The sequence below is a fragment of the Corvus moneduloides genome, chromosome 9 (assembly GCF_009650955.1).
Source record: "Corvus moneduloides isolate bCorMon1 chromosome 9, bCorMon1.pri, whole genome shotgun sequence".
Taxonomy (NCBI): Eukaryota; Metazoa; Chordata; class Aves; order Passeriformes; family Corvidae; genus Corvus; species Corvus moneduloides.
The window spans coordinates 28,490,529-28,511,580 of NC_045484.1; the positions used below are offsets into that span (position 1 = coordinate 28,490,529).

The 21,052-nt window shown below is 46.4% G+C and overlaps 1 protein-coding gene across 1 annotated transcript; it reads right to left on the bottom strand.

Moving 5' to 3' along the window:
* Window positions 1-3,245: 3,245 nt before the first annotated feature.
* On the bottom strand, window positions 3,246-20,350 carry C8B (complement C8 beta chain). Its single transcript, XM_032117460.1, has 12 exons — window positions 20,178-20,350; window positions 18,647-18,797; window positions 17,463-17,604; window positions 16,636-16,777; window positions 14,482-14,614; window positions 13,665-13,862; window positions 12,052-12,292; window positions 10,101-10,229; window positions 9,208-9,371; window positions 6,921-7,074; window positions 5,241-5,309; window positions 3,246-3,850 (listed from the first exon to the last, which is right to left on the bottom strand). Exons 1-12 carry the CDS (start codon window positions 20,252-20,254, stop codon window positions 3,699-3,701), a joined length of 1,752 nt encoding a protein of 583 aa, XP_031973351.1. The 5' UTR covers window positions 20,255-20,350; the 3' UTR covers window positions 3,246-3,698.
* Between the last annotated feature and the right edge of the window lie 702 nt (window positions 20,351-21,052).

Below are 21,052 nucleotides of genomic sequence, written 5' to 3' on the forward strand. Positions count from 1 at the left end.
GCAGTGGAAGAAGCTAATATATCTCGTGCTGAAGTGGGCAGTGGAGAGTTGTGCAAGATGAGATAAGCAGCAAAAATGTGTGTTTCTTAGTTAAACTAAAAGCTTAGAGGGTACAATAAAACGCTGCAGTTCCACCCGCCTTCTAATGAATGGATTTTCCCCTCTTGCACACTGACATACATTTGATATAGTTATTTATCCTATATATTTCTGGCAGCATATTTCCCAGGAGACCTTGTTTATCTCGCTCGTAAGCGCATGATGGATGTATGGCGCTTTGGATAAATGGTATCACAATCAGATATTTTTATGGATATAGGCAAACTGGGTTATTAACAAAGGAAGGGCAGAGAGGAACCAGCACGCAGAAGAAAATAGGAAATGATTGATGACAATACACCTGAGGTTGCAAGGTGTAGGCTCCAGATAACCAGCTAACAGAAGAGGAGATAAGGGCAGTGCTTGAGACAGAGCTGTTTTCTACCTCGGGGTCAATGTCACGTCGGCTGCCCCAGCTCCTGCGTCCCTCTGAGCCTCGGAGTTTGGAGCAGGCAGAAATTCCCCGGCAGGAGCAGCTCAAAAATTGTTGTCTTCCTTTTTATACAGTGGAATGCACAGGCACAGGGAGCTACAAAACATTTAATCCCACCACAAAAACCTGAAACAAAAGAAATTCCAGGTTCTGGCGAGTCTGGGGAGGGACTGGTGTTTGTTCTCTGTCATGCCCAACACAGTGGGATCTGTGGTGCTGAACTACAAGTAAGTAAAAATATTTGTTTACACTGGCAATAATGACAGTATTCAATGCTAGCTTTTTGATTTACAGAAGCAGGAGGTATTAAAATGGGATATAAAAGGAAGATAAATCTGCAGGCAGGATTTGACCTGAAGTCTGGCAGTTGTGCTGGGTGCTCACTGGGCTCTTCAGCCACCAGGGTAAAACCAGGAGTTGGAAATCTGGGGACTGTTTACACCTCTGCATGGACTTTCTGGGTTGCTTTCAACAAAACATCTCCATGTGGGAGAGAACCTGGGCAGGAACAACTGCATCCATCTAGCAGTAGGAGAAACAGGAGCGTGGTGAAGTAATTTAGCAATACTGAATTTGCAGGTCCCCAGCTGCAGCCTGGACCACGTTCCAGCCTCACAGGTAAAGTGTCTGCGTGATACGACACAACAGGGAGCACATGAATCCAGGCTGGAAAGCAGTCCAGAGTCCCACTGCTGATGGAGACATTAGGGGTGGCAAGATTCAAGCTGGTTTTGTCCTGGGAAATCCGGATAAGGCAATTACAACTCACCTGAAACACTTCTCTGGGATTTTCCGTAGCTGCTGTACCACAGCAGCAATGTCTTCAAGCAGGGAGGTGCAAATAAATACAGCTTCTCCGTGTCTATCCTCTTCTTTTCCTCAAGAAAACTTGTGAAAATACAACATGGGACGTAGCAGAGCCCACTGAGACCAGTATCTTAACCAGACGGATGGGCTAGAGCAGCACAAGCAGAGCTGAACACGTGCACAGCCGCCTGCAGCCTTCCCGAGCCCTCACACGTGGGTTATTAATCTGAACTTACACTGGGAGTGAGAGTTAGGAACACCAGTAAAAGATGGTACCAAAATTTAATGTGAACCAAAATGAAACAATAAAAGCTTCAGCACAGTATTTTTTATTGCCCCCCAGGTTATAATAAATCATTAGGTAGGCGAATCAAAGCACAAAATCACAAGGACAAGATAAAGTTATGTCCTTTATGGGAGGCTTTTAAGCCTACAGGCTGAATATTCAACCAGTGCTGAACTCATTCTTCAGTCAGACTATCCTGATGATCTTGACGACTGTCAAATCTCTCCTCTCTTCCTCCAAAACCCCAGCTCCCCAAATATACAAGCTCAGGTACTGCCACCACTTCAAAAAATCTGGGTTTTTCTGATTTGGGAACAATTCAGGTCGCTACACTTGGCTCTCCTTGCCACAGCAGTGGAGAGAGGTACCACTGCTGTGTGTTTAACCAGCTTGATGATCAGGAAAGGTGGTTAAATTTAAAAAAGCCACTTGACTCATCTGAGAAATGTCCTTAATCAGATTACACCGATGATTCTTGAGAAGGGCAGGCAATGACACTGCAGCTTGTGTCCTCAGAGGCACCCATGAACCATGCTCAGGGTCCTCATCTCCAGAGCTCCTACACAGCCCCTGCAAAACACTTGGAGGAATATCCTACTTCACACAAGCAGTGACCTCTTTGATCATGACCCAAAAGAGAATCTCTGGGCAAATTTCCATCACACAAAAGATAGTGCAGCTACGCAGTGGAAAAGGGAAATGTTTTGGGTTGGCAGCTAAATGATGAAGCCCATAATGAGTACAGAGCCCTCTTGTTTTACATATGCAATGTGCTCTGCCTTTCTTAAAGCTGTCACAGAAGCCCTGTCGATAAGTGTGGAGGCGGCATGAGGGCTACAACTAAATGCATGTTCCATTGTTCAGATGTCAGGGAGCCTGAGCTGCTCTCACAGGAATTACATTCAGACAACGTCAGTCTGAAAGGAAAGGAACGGGCAATACCAGCCCACCATCAGCAGCTCTGCTAAAAACCCTTGGAAGAGAGTTTGACCTTGCAGATGTTAGAAGACTCACAACACTCATGAGCAACTTTGCACTGGTGGAATTGTCTTTTGGAGCAAAGCTGTCGCTGGTTATTTTGCAGCAGGCCCGACCAAATGTTTTTGCAAAAACTATTAACCACCAACAAAGCTGTAGGAGGCAAGGCCCTGGAATGATCCAGGCTCATGGAATGGTGCACAGTGTTTTAAGTTCCTCTGCTGTTAGACCCAGACTGTGACGCACAGCTCCAGGGATGGCAAACCATTCAGTCTGTCTCTTTTCACAGTGAACTCTCCCCAGGTCAGATGTCCCACCCTGGGTGGACTCAGCAGCAGTGGGAATACTGGCCTTTATGGGATCACACTGATGAACCAGAGCTTGTTTGGGGCAAAGGCAGCTACTAAGGGCAGAAGACCTCAGGGGATGTGCAGACAGCTTTTTCAAAATGTTCCATTTGTCCCAGGGAAGCTGTGGCTGCCCCTGGATCCCTGGAAGTGTCCAAGGCCAGGCTGGGCAGGGCTTGGAGCAACATGAGATAGTGGAAGGTGTCCCTGTCCATGGCAGGGGTGGGAGCAACAAAATAAATTGGGAAAGCAGAGTAGTAAGGCACAGTGGCTCTAAATGTCATGTTAGACACTGTTGTGCTCATTGGGATTTAGGCTTTAATGTGCTGTATTTTGCTCCACATGACACAGCTGCCTTCACAGAAGCTGTGCATTAGTGCACATCCTGCTGCACGTAAGATCAAAGTGTCTCTTCTTATCTCAAAGGAACCTTCAACAGCAAGACAGTACAATTTGAAATCATGCAGCTACCAAATGCAGACAGAGATAAAGCTTGTCTCATTGCAATAAAGACAGGGAAAAGGCAAAATATTGAGGTCAGTAAGCACATTCAATCCCATGGGACAACTGCATGTCCAAAGGTGTGGCTCCTAACACCCTCCCAGCTCCCACTGTCTTCTGAAACGTTTCTGACTTGGACGAGACCCATGGGCAGAGCAAGGCCAACTCAGAAATTCAGTGAGGTGATGTCTTCCCAAGCAGTCTGCCAAGTGCCCATCAGTTTTGTGGGAGTTCCTGCTGATTCTCTCTAGCAAGGAACTGTCTCAGAGTCTGGCCCTGAGCACGAGGAGCCACCATTCTGTGGGGCAGGGTTGTTGCACTGTCGCCTTCTGGTCCTCTGGCCCCCTGAACACGGGGACCAGCTGGCCCAGCATCCCCAGTTTCCATTAACAGCAGCATCTGGAAAAAAAAACAAACAACAAAGCTGGAAAGGACTGTCAGGAACAAGCAGCTCTTTCCATGGGAAGAGCTGTCAGCTCCCATGAATCGTACTTGAGTACAAACAGCTCTGCCCCTGTCCACATCACTAACAATATACTGGAGTCACTAACAATGAGCAATTGTTTTAGAGATGTTAATTCTCTGCTCAGCATTTCTGGTGCTTGTTCAAACTACACTTCAGGAAGACATGAAAGGGGGGAAAAAAAGTCAATTTTTATTTGCTTGAAGGATGTCTCTCTCTTTGTCTTAGTCCAAGCCTAGATAAGAAACAGACCAACTAAACTTGTCTCAGCCACATTTCGAGGTGGTAGGGGCAGTGTTAGCACTTCAGTGAACAACAGCTTGACTATTCAGCTTTCCCTCCACTGCTTTTCCTATTACACTGATTCTTCTGGACCCTGAGCATGTGAGTGACATAAATTCAAAATCCCGAGGATCACGGAGGCAACACATAAAAGGAGGAAATGGGAGTGAGAAATGGTTACAGTGTTGACAAATGGATGGGTGTGAGCTTTGGGAGGGTTGGATGTGACTATGTGTGTGAAAAACAGGCTGAGGTAAGGTGTCAGAGACTCCACAGTTCAAGGCTCCGTGGGATTCCTTAGAAACACGCACAAAAGTGACCCCTGGTTCGGTGAAATCTTGGCTTAAAGTGCATTTCAGCCTGGCTCAGTCTGGACATAGCCATGCAGAATGAGCACCGGGTAAGGCTGTAAACAAAGCCAGTGATAAATGCAGTGCATCAAATTGTGGGACAGTGCCAGAGCTCTGGGTGCCTGGGATCTGGTATTATTTAGCATCTAAATTAATGAGCTGGAAGAAGTAAACAAAATGATTAAATTCACAGATGATCCTAAACTAGAAGGAGTTAAGAACATCAGTCAGGAGGCAGCAGAGATATAAAGTGACCAAGAAGCATTAGTAAATGCTTCAAAACAACGTAATAAGATTTTAAGATTAAAATGCATGGTAGCATATCTGGGGGAGAACAGTTTGCAACATGCTGGCTTTATCAAAGGGAAAAACTTAGGAAACAGAGCTGTTTCCTGAGGAGGAGACCTGAGGCTTTCCAAGGATTGTAAACTAGGCAGGAGTTTGTATTTTGATTGCAAGGCATGTACATGCAGCTTTGAACTGCAAAAGTAAACCCACCTCATCAGGAGGGCAGAGAGATTCGGAAGAGGGCAGGGAAAATACAGCTGTCCCCTTTGCAGGGGCCCAACTGGATGCACTGGGCTGGGCAGACTGGGAATGGCCAGGGCTGGCATCACTCCTCACCCATCAGCTGCCATCCCTGGACACTCCTAACACAGCTGGGATTGTCTCCTTGGAGCTGGGAGCCTCTCACCTTTCCTCCTGCTGATCTCACAGGCGGTGCCGCGGTAGCCGAGGGGACACAAGCACTCACACTCTGTTCCTGAAAGCAAGCAGAGATGGTGGGAATTACAGACCTGGAGCCACATTTCCCAGCAGGCATCCACTCCTTTCCAGCACTTCATCTTCTGTGAGGAAGGGCCAGAGGGTGAAATGCCATCATTTTTCTCCAGTGCTGAAGGGATCAATACCAATAAAGAGGGGAGCTGTGATGGCCCTGCCACCCCTCTCACCTCCCCAGCCATTTGTTCCTGCCCTGCAGCTCAACCTCAGACTCGCTGGTGCAATTCCACAAGCCAGGGGACCACAGAGTCCTCCTGCTCCTCTCCAAAAGAGATCACAGAACCCTGGAATGGTTTGGGTTGGAAAGGATTTTAAGGCTCATCTCATTCCAACTCCACTGCCACGATCAGGGAAACTTTCCACTATCCCAGGTTGCTCCAAGCCCTGCCCAACCTGGCCTTGGACACTGCCAGGGATCCAGGGGCAGCCACAGCTCCTCTGGGCACCCTGTGCCAGGGCCTCACCACCCTCACAGCCAGGAATTAATTCCCAGTATCCCACCTAACCCTGCCTTCCCTGTGGCCTCCTCTGGACTCACTCCAGCAGCTCCTCATCCTTTTAGTATTTGGGGTTTCAGAGCTGAACACAGCACTGCAGGTAGGGTCTCTGGAGAGAGCTCTTGGTAAAACTGATAAAGAACAAACTGCAACATCCAGAAAGAGCAACCAGGACAGAAATATCCTAACTTGGCTTTGTGGCAGAGGAAAAGCCCAAAATCCCCGCTCTGACTGCCCAGGACTGTGGTGTGTATCCCAAGTCTGGAGCCTGGAGGAGAGTTCCCACTTAGGAAAATATATGGTCATTTAAAACCTTTTGCTGAGAAGATCCTAAATGAAATACTAACCTAGACTCATCTCCTACAAAGTTATTTAAACAAAGGTCACCACGAGACAAATGCTTGAAGTGCTACAATCAGCTGGCTGGTACCTGAAGTGATCGTTTCTGCATTAGATACAATTTGATGATAACGATTCTCATCAGGACTTTTGCAGATGCAGATTGGAATTAGGCACTTGACAAAATGGTCCCTTTGTTAGAAGCTCTCATCACATCATATACCTCTTGTTTAGGCAGAGCAGTTTTCATTTAATTTGATTATTTTTCCCCTTCATTTTTAAAATCACAGCCTGCTTTCAAAGGAGGACAGCTTCTATCAGAAATGGGGAGGTGGTGGTGATCACTGTGCTTGGCACTTACATGGTGCTTTTCATCTTCACAACACTTTTACAAACACTAATTAATGCTGAGACAGTAGTCGCTTCTCCAGGAGGATGGAAGCAATCTTAAAAGCAAAAGGAGGAGACTTAAAGATGTCAAAGATTTTTTTTTTTAAGTGGATAATTGAGAAGTAACAAATTCTTCTGTAAAACTGATACAGATAATGGTCACTCCCATTACAAAGACATATCCCTTGACTTTGCTGTCTTTACTTACTGGGACTTTACAAACAGAGCAACTTTAAAAACAGAGTAATTACCTGAGAAAGAAATGACAGGAGAAACTAAAGAGCAGACTGCCTGCCACGTGCTCCCCACAAATTCCCAGCTGATTTCAACCAAGAGGGCAGAAAAGAGGAGCAGGATCCCTGTACCTCTCAGGAAGGTGATGCCATTCCCGTGGCACGGAGCACAGCGACAGGAACTGGTCTCCAGCTGGAACTCATCCAGAGCCCGCCGCAGATTCTCTTTTATTTTGGTGGAATCAGCCAAGTCAGAGGGAGTCACCAGCTCATACAGTGGCTCTGCCTAAAGGGAGGGGAGAAACTGCATTAATTCCCAAGCTCGAGACACTCTGAACATCCCAAGGCCTGGTGGTGGCACAGCTGGAGAGGGAAATGGAGGCTGTGTGGCACAAACTCCAGGTTTCCCATTGCTATTTGCTAAAACCCTGTGAACAACAAGGCCACAATGCCAGGAATACACCCAAGGATGCTCCCCTTGGTTTCCAACACCAGAGCAGTCGAAATGTGTAACAAAATACAGCAGCCAAGCTGCTGGCTGACAAACAGGCTAAGCTGCACAGGAGTTTCATTAAATCCTTTCTCGTCCACATTCCCGGTACAGACATTTATAGATCAGATTTGCTCAAACTTACATTTTCTGAGTGACCTCTTACTCTGATTTTAAAAATGTCTCCTAAAAACCATCCACAAAAACCTCCTCCTACAGTGCCCCAGCACAGCCAGAGGCACCAGTCACAGGGACTCACATCAGCACTTCCACCTCCACCACTCCTGCATTTCAAGGCTGGTTTCTGTCTTTATGGGGCCCAGATAAGGGTTTCCATTCCCTTCCAGAAGGGAGAGGATTTGATCTCCACGTGCAGATGGGGTCAGAGAGAGAAGGCAAAGGGGTGCACAACACAGTGAACGTGCAGGGATCAAGGAGACTTTGGCTCACTCATTTATTTTCCTCCTGAGAACAAGGGAGAGTTGAAGTGGGGTGTCAATAGTGCCAGTCACCCACTACTGCCAGTGGGGTGGTATTTCCATGTGCCAGCAGAGGATCCATCCCAAATTCCCATCCTCACTGCAGAGATACTGCCATGCAGGCCACACACAGTAAGCATGAAAGGATCACCCTCCTGCTGTCACAGGTTCAAACTACAAGAACCAAAGAATGTTCCAATAAAAAGCAAAAAAATGCTCATTTCCTGCTGCTGTACATCCACTCTTCATCAATTATCTGTGATCCATACTTTGCTTTCTGAATTCAGATCATACAAATGAGGAAATACACTAAGAGTGACCTGCCAAGTCCCTCCAGCAGATGATTTATGAACTGATTTGCTTTAGTTTTCCCTAACTAAGCATTCTTGGGCTGACATTTAGTCACACTCCGCTGGTACTTTTGATCTTCAAGCCCCACAGGGATATTGGTATGGAAATGAAGATACCAAATCCAAATTACATCCGCCTGAGGTTTTTCACTGGGCAGCCTGGTCACTGATGCCAGGCAAGACAAAGAACACCTCAGTTCCTCATGGGAGATGTGTGGGATTTGGGGCAGAGGGTTGCATTCCTCTTGTCTCCTGCCCTGAGACCTCCCAGTGCATTTCTGGACGCTCAATCCACAGCACACCAGGGGCTGCAGCAAGTGCCAGATGGGCACTGGCTGTATTTCCAAATTACTGAGTTTTGCTTGCTTCACCTTTTTAGAGTTCACCTCTTTCTGGAGAAAAACCTCTCTTTTACAAATGTAAAGATTTTTGCCTAAAATTAAATTTTACAATGAAAAACAACTATAAATCAACTTCCACCTCAACCAACTCCTGTTTAAAAGGATGTTCTCGTGCACCTTTGTTCTATTCACTCATTTCGACACTAAAGACGATGAGGCAGAACTGTTACACACTTCTGCTTGCTTTTTGCATTTCTAAAACTCTCCAGGATCAAAATTCCTCGACTCTTCAAAGCCAAACTCCTGTTTTTAAGGTTCAGCTAAGCTGCACAGACATCCAGGCATACACAGTGAACCACTTGACCTTATGAACCAGAAAGAATTGTCACTAGTGCTCACAGAAGTTGATAAACATCAAGGAAAATAGCAGTCCTTATAAAATACATGCTGCCAGATATAATTTTGGTAAGTTATACACTGGTAAAACAGAAGGTAGATTGTCTGATCTGCCTGGCAGGCAGCAAGAAATGGCATCTGCACAGCCCAGCTAAAGGGTTAAAGCTGTTTACTTTGTGTATTTCTGACCACAGTCCCTTTAAAGCATCACACCTTTGCTTTTCTGAATCTCACTTAGAGAAGCTACGCCACGCAATGAGGTCCATTATTCCCGGGGTTTTTTTTTCTCTAAATCCTGTTTATCTAAACACAGAGTTCTCCAAGGTGCTCAGCTGAGGCTGGAGGAAGTGAGGGATGCAGTACCTTCAGCTTTATGATCTCAGGGTTGTACTGCACAGCCTCTCCCCACTGCTGCATGAGCTCGGCCGTGGGCAGGTCCTTGTGGGCCAGGGTGGCGACGTGTTCACTCGCTCCGCCGCGGACCAGGGCGAGGAAATCCTCCACAAACTGCTTCTTGGCAGTGCTGTCTGCAAAAACACCCTCAGAAAGTGCCCAACTCTGCCCAGGTTGTGTCTTTGTGGGCTGCAGTGACCAGCGAACAGCAAAACAACACCCCCCTACGGGACCCGTCCCACTCAGAGGGCAAAGGGAAAAGGCCACAAGTGTTTCTCACCTGGCTTCCTACAAAGGGTGTGCTGTGTCCCTCCTGCTCCCCTGCAGGAATTCCCCATCCTGCACCCTGCATCTCTCCCCTAAATTTCTTCCCTATGGTTTTAAGCCCACAGGTCCTTGCACAGCCCGATGCTCCTCACCACCAGGAAGATTCCTTGTTCTCCTCCATGTATTCCCAGGTGCACCTTCCTCCCATGCACACCCCCAGCTCCCCACGTCCCCAGAGGATCCCACAACACCATCACCTCCCTGTTTTCCCCATCAGGATGCAAAAAGGGGTGTGCTGGGTTGCCCTGCTGAGAGGTGGGAGTTGATATTTAACACAGCGCTGGCCTGGTGGGTAATGGTTGATCTGCCCCTGCTTTTCCTTGGGATGCTGAGCAGATATTTACTCTCTACACAGAAAGTACTGGAAAAACCCCAAGCTTTGAGACATCTCCTCCTCTGTTAAGCCTGGCTGGGGTTAGCCAGGAGACCCAAAAGTGGCTGTGAGGGAGTGGGGAAATATTTCAGACAGGCAAGCTCACAAAATCTTCCTTTCACTATGACAAAGAAATGAGATGGCAGAAGTGTTTCATGCTTACCTCCAATCTCTTTCAAAAGGGCTTTACAGCCAGCTGAATCTACTCCAAGCCCCACAGAGACTACACGAAGATTCACACCAATGTTAAAGCCCTTCTGTGCACATTTCTGGACATCACTCAGAGAATAACCTTAAATACACAACCAAAAATTGTAGGGTTTTAATACAACTGTTCCATGTTTTATCTCCATGTACACAGAACATGGGAGTTGATGAGTATTTTTGCTTTGGGGGAATAAAAAAAAAAGATAAGATGAAGAAGGTTATTTTTGGGTTTTTTTTTTTTTTTGGTATTTAACAGAACTATATGAAATGAAATCTCTGTGTTTTACAGAACTCTGAAGCCAAGTGGAAATGCAAGGTAAATGCTGGAAGAGGAGGATTTTAGACACCCACCCAGCTGTACTGGGTTAAGCAGCAGAGCTGCAGTGGGTGGGAAAACAGTGGATGTCTAACCACAAACTCCCCACCACCCCTCCCCATCCCCAGGAGCCAGGCTTTTTAAGAGGAATAGGTAAAATAGCTTTTCCTCCTTTTACTAGCTCCCATCTCCAATTCTCTGTTGCCAGAAGAGACTTAACTGCTTCACGGAAATTTAGATTGGATTATCAGGATACATTTCTTCACCAAAAGGGTTACCAAGCCCTGGAAGAAGCTTCCCAGGGCAAGGGTGGGGTCACCAACCCCAGAGGGATTTATAGGACATGTGGATGTGGCATTTGGGGACATGGTTTAGTGGCGGCCTTGGCAGTGCTGGGTTGAGAGTTTGGACTCCATGATCTTAGAGAGCTTTTCCAGCCTAAAGGATCCCGTGATTCTATGATGTGGCAGATTGGATTCTATGGATATCTATTCTATGATATGATTCTATGAGAGCAGAGCAAGTTCCAACCATGTGACACAGTGTGTGATACCAGATCTGCAAAAGAAAACTTTAGTTCCAGCACAGACAGTACAAACATAATGGTGGATTTGAAGGGAAAACCCTGAATTCTCAGACTGGACCTACAAAACCCTGGTGAGAACTCACAGCCCAGCTCAGCACTTGAGTGAAAATGTTGTCATTGCTGCAGGATGCTGATCTGGGTCAGCAGACACTGAGCATTTTGATGCAAACAATAATACACTTCAGTTCAAAGAAACGTGGCTTGTGATGGATTCACACCAACAGCTGAGAAATTGGGAAACTCTGTTAGAATTTGAATACCTGAAATCCGAGTCTAAATTCTGTCCCTCTGGGCTCTACCAGAGTCCAGAGTAAGGAACTTCCTACACAGCAGAAGAGCAAACAGACTGAGCATCACACAAAGCAGAGCCCAATAAATGCCTCTGCAAACAGACAGCGGAGGCAGTTCCTCACTCCCCTGCCAATGAATAAATAATTGAGAGTGCAGCTATTGATTAATGTCACACTGCTCGCTCTGTCCTGCACAACAATCATCATTTCTCACAACAAAGGGAGCCAGAGCCAAAGAGCAGGAGCAATGTCAGGCTCAAGAGTCACCCAGCAAATTATTTACTGTTTCCTACGTGCTGGAAAAGCTCTCGAGGCTAAAGGTGTTTCAAAACTGCCATTTGAAAGGCAGTGGAAAAAGAACTTGGGTGAAGGCTTTCAAAGCTAACAGAAGTGTTAAGATCCACGATTCTCATTCATCTCAACATCTTGTCAGCCTCTAAAACGTGTTGTCTAAAATACTTGCCACAGGGCCTTTCTTTGTGAACTAAATCCAGTCCATGATGCTGAGCATGCTTTGAAAACCTCTTTATTCACTGCCAAGGAGCACCCCCACTCCCACATTTCCTGCAGGATTTCTCAGAGATGCTGTTGACTCCTTCTTCCATCATCTCCCTCTCCCAACCTCAGACCTGAGCCACCCCTGTGTGCCTGCAGAGGGGTTTTACCACCCAAAAGCTGTTCCCAAAGCTCCTTCCCAACCATCAGATGCACGTACCCGCCTTGCGGAGCTCCTCGCTGTTCATGACCAAAGTATATTCATAGATGCCTCCAACAGTGGCCTCCTTGATGAAGTGTGTCCCAAAGTCCCTGTAGAGCTCCCGGTATTCCCCATAGCTGTATTCCGTGGGCAGCTGCCGGAGCCTCTGCAGGAACTCGTGATGCAGCATCAGGGCTCGGGGCTTCAGCTTGTAAACACCAACAGCCAGCTCGGAACGGGCGTGGATGAACTTGCTGGACTGCAGGAAAGGCAGGAGCACAGGAGAATCCAGGAGGAGTGAGGGATGTCATTCTTGTGGCAACGTGGGGTTATTTGCAGTTAAACAATTAGCGCTGGCCAGGATTTATTAATTTCACAGTTTTTAACTGGAAATCTCCTAACTGGAAATCTCCTAACTGGAAATCTCCTAACTGGAAATCTTCCAGCTAACTTCTGCAAAAGGAAAACTTTTAGTGGTAAAGTTCCTGAGAGTCAGGCCACGACTGGGACACAGGGAAGGGCAGGGTCCTGGTTCTGACATGGCACACCCAGGACGCAAGGACACCTCAGCATCCCACGGGACTGCTCTACCCCTAATAAAACTTTATCTCTCACAAGGCCTCTCCTGAAAAGTTCTGACAACTGAAATCATGATTTGTATGGGAAATGGTGATTCTCTGGCTGAGCTAGGTTCATATTTGTATTTCACAGAATATGCCCTCATCAAAACTGAAAGGAAAGAAGAGAACACAAACACTCTCTCCCACACACACACATTTATATGTCTCTGTGTAGATGTGTGTACATGGATACATTTTTTTCTCTCCCCTTTCTGGCACAAAAGTCTGGGACAGAAAATGTCTTTCACTATGTTTAGAGGATTTAATGTTCAGCTGTCTGAGCCAGCAGCACAAGCACATCAGGGAGGGTTCAGTATAGACGTCTGCAGCTTCAATAATAAAATCAGGACTTAATTTGGGGTTTGTTTATGGATGTCTATTGCAAATGCTTCTCATCAGCCACTGATCTTGTTGTGTGAAATGCCACTTTGCAGGAAGCAAATGCAAGGAACACTTTGCCATTCCTGAGTACACTTTATACTGAAAGGAGACACAGGTTGGTGATGCTATCTAACCACCGATATGAGCTATGTTTGTTTATGGCAACAACAGATGAAAAAAAAGAAAACAAGTTATGGGAGTCATAGGAGTTATAGATTCAAGTTGAACAGGCTTCTCAGTTTCAATTTTTAGATGACTTCATGACAAACATTCAAAGGTGGATGCCCAGCAGGGCACTGGAAAGACCCCACTCAGAGTCAGAGAATATCCACAGCTGGAAGGGACCCACAAGGATCACTGAGTCCTCTCAACAAGTTGTGGCTTATTTCAAAGGTCAGGCAGCCCAGACCCTGGCTGAGAGCTGAATGGAAAAGCTCCAGGACGCTGCAAACACAAAGGAAGGCGTTGTGGGGGTAGTCAAGACTTGAACAAATGGAAGAATCCAGTTGGGGAAAAAAATTTGATTTATCCCAGTCCTGGCTGCTGACCTGAGGAGGAGCATCAAACCAACACACGCACACACACACACAGGGAACACATTAGCAGGGAATTAAGTGGAGCAGTGCTTACACTTGAAGAAAATCTTTTCATCCTCTGAAAGAACTTCTTGAACCTCATGTCATTTGAATTGTAACCAAGTTCAAACACTCGTGGTATTTTTATACCAAAGCCGAAGCTTGACTGCAAAAATTTTGCCTTCAGGACACTGCTTTCATAATTTGAGTAGGAGTCATATTCAGTCATTGTAAATTCATATTTGCCTTTGGTCTAAACAGAAAGGAAAAACAACACGTCTCATTTCCTGCATAGTGATTGCACACCTGAAGCATGGGAAAGGAATGCAGACACAAATATACTTGTGAATTAATGCTTGCACTTTGAAGATGAAAAGCCCTGTATAATTGCAAAGCGCTATTATTATTAACACAGGTACTTCAAGAATGCTTGATTTACAGCAGCAGGAAAGCCCCTGTCTCCTCCACACTGCAAGGTCCTCAGGCTTTCACTTAGTATGTCAATCTTATGCAAAGAAGGCGAAATCTTAAACACAGGCATCAATTAAAGTACAAATTCTAAAACGAAAAGGTTTCCTAGTGGGCAGCACTCAAAAGCATCACGTCATCAAAAGCATTAAGGTCATATATATATAATATTTGAAATACAGCTTTGATGCCTGACAGGAACAAGTTTTCACACAGAGCACGTGGTGTGTTCAACATCGTGGAGTGCGTGGGGTATGAGGGTATTCTGGAATAGAGTAAAATTCAGCCCGATCCTTTTGGGTGTCAAGAATTTGGGGATTTTTTAAAAAAATGATCTAGCAATGAAGCTTTGGGCACTAAATCCACTGGAATATGTGTAGGTAAGTTTACTTGCTGATACGTACCTCTGGTATGTAGCTTTCCACATTGTATGGCTTCCTGAACCTCGTGTCTGTGATGTAATGGGGAGAACATCCCCCAGCATAGTACCTGTGATCAAGAACCAACCCTTCCAAGCTGTTTGTGAAGATATTCAACCTGTAGATGAAGCAGAACAGCAATATTTTATGGTACCATCAATTCAGAGCTAAACACCAAATGCATTGGCTGAGAAAGGAAAAAGATTTTGTTTGGCCACGGGCTCTTTGTTTCACAATTTTTTATTTTGAAACCCCAAAGGAAAGCTTGGCCTCTTCCACTGTCCAACCAACCCAGGTGCTGCAGAAGAACTGACTAACAAGAAAGGAAAAGACAGAGCTGAATTTTGACACTTGATGAATACAAAGGGCAATTTTCACCCCCCCAGCTGGGAATGTCACCAATGTTACTGCCACCAGCACTGGCAGCTTTGTGGCCTTTAGTGGAACTCTCCAGGAAAAGCCGAACAAACTGGACCAGCCAAACCCCCACCCCACCAGGCTGCTCACCCTGAGCACCCCCAAATATCAATGACATCCATCAGAACCTTCAAAGACAGGTTTGCCAATCCATGCCATCAATCCAGACTGATTTTTAATTCACATTTCTTTGTTCCGGTTTATCCGCCAAAATCTTTGCCAGGTTGGTCAAGGATCAACCAGAGGTCAGTAGACAACAGTAAAAATTGCTGGGGAACAAGAATAGAGGTACTTGAGCAACAGCTCAACTAATCCTTGAAAACACAGGGAGTTTTCCTTTGATTTCAGTGGATGATGGACAGAAACCTTAACCTGTGTGCTCTAAGAAAGGATGTAGCAATGCAGTTTGTGGAGATGAAGAGATTAAACCCCATCGTTTGCTTTTCCCATTGCTGCTGGCGGGATGAAACTGCACCAAAAAAACCCCACAAAAAACTATCAGCACTCCAGGGCTCTGTTGGATCTGCCTCTCCTGATTTTGGGGAGAGAGGCTTGCATGATAATGACTCTGAAGCTGTAAAAAAATTAACTCTAATTTTCGAACAATCTGGAAAAAAGGGGAAGTCCACTAAAAGCAAATTACTGAGCAATTGTAGCTTCAAAGAGATGAGAAGCATGTTCCTATAATTGTCCAACATTATTTTTAATTTTGATTACACTCAGAAGTACAAAGCATTATCAATGACATGTGCAGCAGCCGTATCTCCAGAGAATAATGAGAAAATTGTATTTTTTTCCTTGCAATATGATTTTCCTTCTTTTTTTTTTTTAATGTAAAAAGCAATTTTTCCCCTGTAGAATAAGAAAAAACCCTCTTTTCACACAGTCTGATCTTACAGAAAGTTGTCACAATCTTAGCCTGTAAAAGCTGAATAAATTCAGACTTAGATTTTAATCCCCACAAAGCTGCTAATATGCAGGTTCACCCTATCCCACTCACACAAAGCACAAAAATCCCACCACCTCTCAATGTCATGGAAGAAATCAAAGACATTTGAACACCTTTCTCCCCCCCCACCACACCAATACAGGGTGTAAGAATAGAAACCCCAAGAATCATGGAATGATTTGGTTTGGGAGGGACCTGCAAAGGTCATTTAGTCCAACCCCCTGCCATGGGCAGGGACACCTCCCACTATCCCAGATTGCCCCAAGCCCCGTCCAACCTGGCCTTGGACACTGCCAGGGATCCAGGGACAGCCACAGCTCCTCTGGGCACCCTGTGCCAGGGCCTCACCTCCCTCACAGGGAACAATTCCTTCCTAATATCCCATCTGATCCTGCCCTCTGGCAGTGGGAAGCCATTCCCCCTTGTCCTTGCACTCCAGGCCTTTGCAAATAGTCTCTCTCCATCTTCAGGCACTGGGATGCCACAATTAGGTCACCCTGAAGCCTTCTCTTCTCCAGGCTGAACAATCCCAATTCTCCCAGCCTTTCCTCTTAGCAGAGCTGCTCCATCCCTCTGATCAACTTGGTGACCTTCCTCTGGACTTGCTCTAACAGGTCCATGTCCACCAAGCTTTGGATCAGGTTCCTGGATCCCAGCTCACTCCTGGATACAGCAACTGCTCCAGCTTTTCTCTGTTCAGTGTTTGTCTGAAGTCACATTAGATCATTCTCAGCCTTAAGCAAGGAAGCATCTCATCAAAGCCACTGACTCACCCTTTTGCCAGATTCTCTATCCCCCAGTACTCTTCCATCTTCTGGTCACATTTCCTGAACACTTTTTTGCAGTTTTTTTCATCTGACTGGTCCCCACAGTCGTCATCCCCATTGCAGAGCAGCCTCCGTGCAATGCATCTCCCTAGGATGGAAGGAGAAAGTCACTCATAAAACAATCTTGTGATCACACTCCCTGACATGGAGTCTAGGAGCAAAATAGGAAACTCCTGGAATTAATGGTTCAAATCTAGCTGGAAAAAAAAAAATTCTTCTCTATCTGCATGGATCCCAAAGTCCATCTGCTCAGTTTCACTCAAAATCATCATAATCTTAAAATTCCTTGCTCAGCTTAGGAAAAAAACCCACAGTAATTAGAAGTATAAAAAAGTATAGAATGTTTTGGTAATTTTGTTTCATTTGGAGAGAACAAACATGCTGTTTCAGCAGGCCTTGTATATGGTATTTCTCTTCCTCTCTTCCCATGTCCACAGTTACCGAGTGTTTTCAGTCTCACCAAAACACTGGAAGATGGAGAGCAGAGGCACTTTCCTTTGCCCCATCTCAGGTGCTGAGCTCTTGTTGCTGTCGTTTGTGCTACAGATTTTGCTGATATAACCAGGTTATAATTTCCTATTTGGAGATTTTAAAGATAGATGTTGTAATAGACTCACTCAAAGTCACTGACACACAACACAAGCATGATGGAGCCAGGTCAACTCCTGGCACCCCTCTGGCCCAGCAAACTCCTGCAGAAGCATAAAGTTCAGCACAGTGGCATCAGAGGTGACACCTGATTATCTGAGCACCATCAGTCCCCAAATCCTTACCTGTAACTGCACAAACGAACCCATCACATCGAACTCTATTCCTGCAAGGACTGTTTGTGACACAGTCCTCAGTTTCTCTGTCAGAGTAATCACAGGGATCTCCACTGAACTGAGAGGGTTGTTCCAGGCGGGCAAATCTGTACTGTGATGAAATAAAAAATATTGACTCAAGTACACAGAAATGGTGAATTTTACGCTTCTCTGGTTGAAAAACAAACGTTGTGTCACCGAGATCTGATCTCAGTGCACTGTCATATTAAAAGAGAAAAGTGTCAGCGCAGAAGTGTGATGCTGGTAATTTGCCTCATTTCAAAGGTTTCTGATCTGCGACAGTTTTAATTTTACTGAGGAAGGGTTGAGGATTGGGAGGGATGAAGGAAAGTTTGCTTTTCTTTGACAGTTTGTGTAAATGAGCCTGACAGTGCAGTGTGGGACTTTGCAAGAATAAGGAAGGATTCAGTTCCATCTCCTCTCTTTCAATTAATGCTGGTAACGACATCCCTTGTTATTTTCTGTCAGTGTATTTACTTGCCCCTCTGTATCATTAGGGATTTTTTTCCGCCCACAACACTGCTGTGAAGCATTCAATTACTCCGTCCAATATGTTAGCCCTCCTTTTTTCCCCAGCTTCCGAGATTAACTCTTTGATATGAAGCTTCACTCTGCCCAACTCCCATCACTGGTTATTTCTGCTTAAGCCTGGGAACAGCTTCTCCAACTCGTTAGCAGAGGTCTCTCTAGCAACGGGGATTTTGCTCTTCACGCTGTTGGGATCATTACTTTCATTTGATGGGGCTTCTTGGCTGGAAAATGCTGGCTGGCAGACAAGAAAAAGCATCCTAATCCTGAGAGGCACCAAGTGTCTCCAGGTCCCAGAGGGGACCATTAGTGGGGAAGGTGCCTTGCACCGATGCTGGAAGAACAGGACTGTGTTGGAAAGTCCCTGCAAAGCCTGGGCCTACACCTTCTCTGGACAGCAAGGCACCCTGGAAAGCACTGGAATTACTGGGGATGGTGAGCTGAAGAGCTAAAAGCCACCTGAAAGCAAAACCCCCCAGTCTCAGCTGTACGGGACTTTCCTCAGCAGCCCCCCTCGTTTGTCCAACCCCATGGACAAAAAGGACAAGGCTTGAAGGAGCTCCCACCTCCTCTTTCTAGGTGGTCCCTAGACCATAGACACTCACCCTTTTCTTCTGGCAGGGATCACAGGTGCTCCAGGAGGACCAGGCGGAGAGGGCGCAGTCGCGGGGCTGTGGCGGGGCACTCACGGAGCGGGCGCGCCTGTCCCTGGCCTCACGGTCACTGCTGTCACCGGGGCTCGGGGACTCCTGACCACTGTGTCCAACACCACAAGAGATTCAGGGCGTGAAACTCTGAGCTATGAGGACCTGGCACCTCAGCCTATGCCTGTGTGAAACTAGACACCGAGGAGAACTAACACTTGTTAGATCTCACCACGCTTTGCATGCAGCCTCTGGATTTCAGTCCTCATCCTGATGGCATTGATTGATTCCATTGGCACTGGTTCTGTATGAAACCTGACCCACCCTTCAAGTGCCAGCATGGGAAACTCAACCCATAATCCACCAAGCTGGGCTTCTCCTCAAGCTGTGCAAGCAGTAAAACCTTCACCATCAGTTGCTGCCCCTGCCCCACGGCTCCAGGGTCAGACACCTCCATGACAAACACCGGTCCCAAGGGAAGGCCCAGCATGCACTCAGCATTTTTGAAAACCAGGTTCAAGTGTCTCTGCCCAGCAGCCCATTTTTTCCCAAGCTGGCCAAAGCCACTAGTTTTAGATTCTACTCTCAGTTCACAGGTCATTAACCCATTAATCCCTTTCAACCCAGTAATGAACCTGAACTCCAAGTGTGAGCCTTTACTCTTCACCCCAGCCACTACTTCACCCCCTCACATGACCACTGTCTCCAAGGTTTCCACAATGCCACCATTAAAATGCTGCCTCCTCTTTTGGTGGATTCAGGATTTCTGATTAAATCCTCGTCCCAGACAAATGCTCCCTTGTAGCACCTCCTTCAAGTGGGGAGCTTTAGTAAAACATTGACAATTAGTTTCTTTTCATACCCAGTCTGACAAGGAAACTACCACAGCGGTGTTCCCAATTCTTCCACCCAGACAAGGAACAGCATCAGCTGAAGCTTTAAGTATGATTTAGTGCCTGGCATGGGGCTCCCATTGTAAAATATTAAAAAACACATAGAATAAAGGAATTACAAAACCTCATCGGCTTGCTGAGGCATGAAATCAAAGCTCAAAGTTCAGAGAACAGTGCAAAAATATAGTTAGATTGGAAAGATTACAAGATGTAGTTCTCTGAAACAGCAACATCTATTACACCAGCAGAGAAAGAAACAGCTCCCAGCCACATTCTCACCATTGCTGCACTTGAAGGAACCAACCCCCTGTGTGCCCAGCACTCTGTGGGGCAGCCAGCATGGGAGGAGGCTGCATGTTCAAACAATTCCACGTTACAACACGAGTGTGGCAATTTGTCAGCTCCGATTTATCACCAGGATTACTCCTCTGAAGGCGGAAACGCTGCCCCACGCTCCCTTCAAAACAACATCTTTCACCGTTACAGGCGCAGAAATCCCTCACGACAGCAATTACAGCCTGCACAACACCAAAGCCTGCGCTGATCCTGACGGTTTCTCATGTCATCCCGTGGATGTGGCTTCAGAAACACTCACTCACCCAAAGCCATGAGCAGTCTGGGTGCCGAGCACGGCCCAGAGCAGCAGCAGCAGTTTGATGGGGCGCGGAGCGCTCATCGCTCCGAGGTACCGCCGGCGATCCCACACCACCAACACCACCACCCCGTCTGCTTGCAGGGGTTTGAACGGGGTTCAAGCAGAAAACCAGCAACTGCTGAGCTGCTTTGCCACCCTGTAAACAGCAGATAACCCAGCACCTGGCAGGCTCACAAGGTAAACGCTGCAGTTGTTAGCACATGGCTTTCCCAGGGCGAGCGGGCGGGAAGCAAAGCTCTGCCCAGGAGCAATTTGCACTTTCATTTGTAATGCTCCTTTCAAGGGATGGACAAAATGAATATTTCAACAAACGAAACATATTTGAGTCTTGGCAAGAAGGAAGTGATAAGTAAACTCGAGCCAGCTTTCTAGGAATAGAGTGCAGAATCATTTATTTATTGCTGCTTTGCATGTCTGTCTTCCAGAGGAAGGTCAGACACAAGGCATAAGCACTTATTCTCATGCCCCAGGGAAAGCCTTATCCCTGAAAGTTCTCTGCCCTGTCTCTCCCGCTGCTGGGGAGGACAAGAGCGCCAGCCCTGGCTGGGCCATTCCACAGAGACTCTGCTCCACATACCCGACGTCTTGAGCCCATGAAAGCGGGACCTGTCAGGGTATCAAATGTAATGTCTCAGGATATCAAATGTGATGTCTTGGTGTTTTCTTGCTACTACATTGAGTCATTCTCTCTCTTAAAAGATCCTGACTGGGCTGAGAACTTACCATGGGCTAGCTCCCATCAGTTCAGTTGGGTTTTCAAAGGCGGATCAGAATCTTGAAGAGTTTTTCTTTGGTTGCCTGTTGAGCCTTCACATCCTG